Genomic DNA, 5,816 nt, shown 5'->3' with positions numbered 1-5,816 from the left:
CTGGGTCGGCTGTCCGGGCTGTGTCCCCTCCCAGCTCCCCGGGCACCCCCAGCCTGCTCGCTGGCAGGCCAGCACAAGAAGCTGGACAGTCCTTGACTGCTTAGCAAGAACTAAAAACATCAGCACGTTACCAAGATTATTTTTGTCCCAAATCCGAAACACAGCACCATATCAGCAATCAGGAAGAAAATTAACTCTGTCCCAGCCAAAACTAGGACAGTATCTACCCATTATTCTATACCATCTGTGTCATGCCCAGGTCCTATACTTTTCAATCCATTCCAGTTAATCACTACCACTTTTCCTGCCTCTTGGTATATACACACAGATATCATTCCCTTAGTTTATGGGCCATGCCTCTAAAAATGTCTGTTGAGTTCATTTAGTCCATGACTTTGGGCTCCATCTGTCATAAGTCTCTCTCCATCAGATACTCCAGAGAAATGTGCAGAGGTGGTGGGCTTTGTGAGTCCTTTTTGGCTGGTGACTGTAAAAATAGCATGCTGTGTCTGTAAGGGTAAAATACCTTCAGGTTAACACTTGCCTTAAAATTAACCTATTCTGAGTTAAGGGAAAAAATAGTCATGTTCTGACATCACTCAAAAATGATAACAATTAGAAGGACCTATAGTGATAGGAGCAACAGAAGAAAACTCTTAGTACCTAATAATACTGAGATCAATTACAAAAATGTTTCTTTGTGCTGCTGTGAACTGTGGCTACCAACCACGAGGGACTGCATGTAGTCTTATCCTGAGCAGATGTAATAACTTTTTCTACTTCTGTCTTGGAGTCTCTGAAGGTTTGTTTAGAGTTGGATGCCATTTGTTCTTGGTCCATATTGCTTGTAGGGGTAGTGTCTTAAATACTCTCTCCTTCTTTCACGCTTTCAGATTTGACCACTAGCTCTTCTGTGAAAAGAATAAAGCATCTTCTGTACTTGGGCCTTAGCAAATTGTTAACCTACTGAAAGGGTAAAATGCTCTTCCTAACCTTGGGAGGTCATATATACACATATTAGGGTACAGTTCATATGCACATGTAGAATTAATTATCCTATGTGATAAGATTATTTACTATATGCAGCTTATTAGTGGCTAACTGACAGTAAGTTTGGAGAGTGTCAGTGCTGCATTTTGAGTAGTTAAATTGGATGGACATACTATTATCTTTTTATCTTATATAAAACTTATAATATTGTGTTTTAGCACATTTCCAGTCACCAGGTATACATGTTCTCTGTTTCTTCATTCCTGCAGCTGCTCTCCAATGTTCTTCTTTGGGATGGGATTGTACGAGAAGATACAGTCCGTGATTTGGGACTGAGCAAGTTGCTTAATCGTTACCTTCTTCTGAACCTCTTAAACACACCACCAGGGCCGGATAATATAGAAAAGTGTAATAAGGTACCTGTATGTTGGAAGAGTATATGCTGAAAGCTTTTCTAAATTCCATGAAGAGGGGTCTAACTTGAAGATGGAATATTTAAAAAAAGTAATTAAAAATGAAAAATATAATTTTTAATGACCTTGGTGCATAAAAGCATTTTTGAGCAAATATTGCTCCATAGGTTCTTAAGAATAACTACTTGTAGGGATAATCAATCTTAGTTTCAGAGAAAGAACACAGTTCTAATAATGACTGAAGCTGCCAAAAAGAAAAGTCCCTGTCAGAAGTGATGTGACTTGGTTGTATTGAAAGACTTTTCTTCTTAAACTTTTCCAAATATTCTTTGGGTGAACAGGTGGTTGCATGCCTCCCAGAAAGATGGTTCCAAGATCTTAAAAGTGGATCAACTCTCCCTGAGTTACTGAACTTCTGCCAGCACTTGCTGCAGTGTGCACGTATGCTACACAGGAACAACTACAGGTAATGGATAAGGCTTTCCTTGGGATTCAAGCACTTCCTCATATACTTTGTGTTAAATATTCTTAAATTCCTTAAGTCTCATATATTTGACACTTTCAAGGATGTTCTTGTCACATAGAATCATTTTGGTTGGAAAAGACCCTTAAGATCATCAAGTCCAACCGTTACCCTAGCACTGCCAAGTCCACCACTAAACCATGTCCCTAAGCATCACCTCCTTTTAAGTACTTTCAGGGATGGGGACTCAACCACTTCCCTGGCCAGCCTGTTCTGATGCTTTTCTCCATGAAGAAATTTTTCCTAATATCCAATCTAAACCTCCCCTGGTGCAACTTGAGCCTGTTTCCTCTTGCCTGACCACCTTCTACTTGGGAGAAGAGACCGACACCCACCTCACCACAACCCCCTTTCAGGTAGTTGTAGAGAGTGATAAGGTCTCCCTTCAGCCTCCTCTTCTCCAGACTGAACAAACCCAGTTTCCTCAGCTGATCCCCATAAGACTTGTGCTCCAGACCCCTCACCAGCTTTGTTGCCCTTCTCTGGACACGCTTGAGCACCTCAGTGTCCTTCTTGTAGTGAGGGGCCCAAAACTGGACACAGTATTCAAGGTATGGCCTCACCAGTGCCAAGTACAGGGGCACAATCACTTCCCTACTCCTGCTGGCCACACTATTCCTGATACAGGCCAGGACGCTGTTGGCCTTCTTGGCCACCTGGGCACACTGCTGGCTCATGTTCAGCTGGCTGTCAACCAGCACCCCCAGGTCCCTTTCTGCTGGGCAGCTCTCCAGCCACTCCTCCCCAAGCCTGTAGTGTTGCATGGGGTTGTTGTGGCCCAAGTGCAGGACCCTGCAGTTTGCCTGGTTGAACCTTGTACAATTGGTGAACCTTGTACAAATATATACATAAAACAAAAGGTGGAGTCCATACTGTAAAGGAGTGCTTCTGCAATTCTAGTTTAAGGTGATAGTTTGAGGTGCTGGGTTTTGGGTACTGTTACCGATTAGTGTAGCCAGGGTCACCTTAGAAAGTGGCCAAAGGAGATACCTGATATCTGACCCTTGAAAATTAATAAGCATAAAGTGTACTTAAATCGGATACATAAATGTGTTGTTGTATCAAATTTTTATTTATTTTATTTTATAGTCATGAAACAAAAGAAGTTCTTGTCCTGCTGGCAAAAGTCAAAGCTCTGCATATTGTTGAAGACTTCATTGAAGAGTACAAACTTGAACACCTTAAATCAGTGATTGGGAAATAGAAATTTTTGAAGCAATGTTTATATTACAGAAACAGGCTGGATATTCACACTAAAGCAATTCTAATACACAATTTAATTAGTGGGTCCTGCCTACTCAAAGATGTAATGGTGATCACTGTCTTATTCTTAAATTCTTGAGGTTTTTTCTCCAAATGTCTTCTACTGCCATCTACTCCTAGGTTAAGGAGTCTTTTTAGAAGTTACAATTGTTGAAGTGATGGTTCAAGTATTCTAAAACGTATAATGATGCTTTACTGCTTTACCCTTTTTGGAAGGATTCCTGGAAGGATAGAAAGTGCCTGTAAAGTTTACCACTGCTAGCATGTAGACAGCTTTACAAGCTATTTTCAGTATTAATTGCTAAATTTCACTCTGACTCAGCAGTCATTGAGCTCTTCCAGCTTGTGGTTCACAGTAATTTTTTTGGTAAGGTTATTTTTAAGCCTTCCCAAGTGAGAGTTCATAATGTTGCAGGGCTTTTGACTCTGATACAGGAACAAGGGAAGTCAGTGCGTGGATAAGGAGTTTGAGGAATGTTTATTGATGGTAAATGTGGGCTCAGTGAGGTAAGCAGTTGCACAAGAGAAGGTCTGGGGAAGAGCAAACATGTAGTGAAGATAGTACCTGATGTGCATAGTGTTGTACTTGAGTGATGCAGACTGCACTCGCGTGCACAGAGCTGGCGTTGTCACACATCTTGCTTTATCAGATTTTTCATAATGGATATCTTGATGAGAAGTACAAGAACAACTTCACTTACGTTCTAGTAACTGAAACTCTAGGAGATTCTTCCTTTTGCTTCCCAGTGAGATCTAGTGAACCTTACTTGATCATACCCTTATTAGATTTCTCACATTTTATAACTTTGTATATTTGCAATAGATACTGTTATAGAATAACAAAGATGCTTTATTGTAGAAACTGTAGTGCATCACAGACTCTGTACATTTACTTGTGACTGTATTTCTCCAGAATCTTCTGGGACTAGAATTTAACTCTTGCAAGCTTAATCCCTATGATTTCTTTTATATTTTTTAAGTAAGTTAAAAATATATTTTTGTAAAATATTTTAATTGTAAATAGCTTTGATCAGTGTTACAGACAAAAGATGAATTTTAAAATAATTGTTTTATTTTGAAAATAAAATATTTTGCTGTGTTAAGGCTCCTGCTACAGTTCAATTCTTTAACATGTAACAAGAATGTTATTAGAAGTATGAAAAAACCCTCAGCCACCATGTTGCAGAAGGAGTGATGCACTTCAAGAGAGAAGCAACAATGTATTTTATTGATAGAAGACTCTGAGTTAAAGTTCAGGGGTAAATGTGACAGTGGTTTAACAAGATTGGAGGGCAAGCTACACTGGATTATTTGCTGCACAGAGGGCAGGGTCAGGCAGAACTGGTGGGGAGACCCTCCTGTTGAGTCATGAGGTTCAGAGAGGACCCTCTGGTGTTCTAAACTCCTAAGAGAGGAGTCTGTGTGTGGCTTGATCCAGATGTAGTCCCAGACTTGGTCAATGGTTTATGTCTAAAGGATTATATATGCACAATCAAGCCTTTATATCACTTGGCTAAGATTTCAAAGTTAGTGTGCTAATTCCCAATTCGCCGATGCAATAAGGAATCTCTCAGCCTTGAGGAGTAACCTTGAGAGGTGTCTTGACTCAAGGGGAGAGGCTGGTGTGCAGCCTGCTGCTGTGTTGGAGAGCTCAATGGGTGCTGGGCTGTCCATTATGCTGTAAGATGATTGATTTATAATTGTATTTGCATGCCAGCTGTATTTCAGTTGGTGCATGCTGAGTTAGCCCTTGGCTGTTGAGCAAGGTTTATAGTCCTTGGCTATTGTGGTGTTACCTGTCTCCTTAAGCTGCATGCAGCCAGTGTGACTGGTGGCTACTGCTTAAGCAGAAGGGAGTAATAGGGAGGGAGCACACCACTGCATACCATTAGCCTTCATTACCTTTAGCAGTTACATGGCAAATCCTGCTTTCTAATAATAGTGAATTTCTGTTGCTTTTCTTCTCAGAATGCCAACAAAAATGCAATAACTGATCAGCAACCACCACAAGCTAATGATCTCATTGCTTTTCTCTTCTTCTAAAGACTTGCTTCCCCTGAAAGCAACCAGCCTTCTACTATTATAAAAATGCAACAGATGCTCTGTGACATTGGGTTTGCAGGGCAAGGTTTTGGTAGCAGGGGTGGCTGCATGGGTGGCTTCTGTGAGAAGTTGCTAGAAGCTTCCCCTATGTCAGACAGAGCCAAAGCCAACAGTTCCAAGATGGACCCACTGCTGGCCAAGGCTGAGCCCATCAGTAATGGTGGTAGCACCTCTGGGAGAACAGATTTAAGAAGGGGGCGGAGGGGGGAAGAGGGGCTCCAGATGCTGGAGCCAGAGGTTCCCCAGCAGCCCACAGGGAGGCCTGCTGTGCCCCTGCAGCCATAGAGCTCCACGGCTCCATCTCCACCCACACCTGGGGAGGGCCCCATGCCAGAGCAGGGTGACAGGAGGCCGTGACCCCCTGGGCTGGGGCTGGCTCCTGGCAGGACTTGTGACCCTGTGGGGACCCAGGCTGGAGCAGCTCGTGAAGAACTGCAGCCCGTGGGAAGGATTCACGCTGGAGAAGTTCATGGAGGACTGGCTCCCCAGGCTGGAGCAGGGCAGAGGGTGAGGAGGCCTCCCCC

General features: G+C 42.5%; 1 protein-coding gene across 1 annotated transcript in view; it reads left to right on the top strand.

Moving 5' to 3' along the window:
• Positions 1-3,130, top strand: part of GCFC2 (GC-rich sequence DNA-binding factor 2) — a 20,275-nt gene extending 17,145 nt beyond the window's left edge. Inside the window, exons 13-15 of the mRNA XM_010281464.1 lie at positions 1,260-1,406; positions 1,745-1,869; positions 3,016-3,130. Of these exons, the coding sequence (XP_010279766.1) occupies positions 1,260-1,406; positions 1,745-1,869; positions 3,016-3,130 (387 nt within the window). The remainder of the gene's footprint in view (positions 1-1,259; positions 1,407-1,744; positions 1,870-3,015) is intronic.
• The last annotated feature ends 2,686 nt before the right edge of the window (positions 3,131-5,816 follow it).

The sequence above is a fragment of the Phaethon lepturus genome, unplaced genomic scaffold, assembly GCF_000687285.1.
Source record: "Phaethon lepturus isolate BGI_N335 unplaced genomic scaffold, ASM68728v1 scaffold12282, whole genome shotgun sequence".
In the NCBI taxonomy this organism is placed as follows: Eukaryota; Metazoa; Chordata; class Aves; order Phaethontiformes; family Phaethontidae; genus Phaethon; species Phaethon lepturus.
Note: the sequence above shows the minus strand (reverse complement) of the source record. Positions and strands in the feature narration are given on the sequence as shown.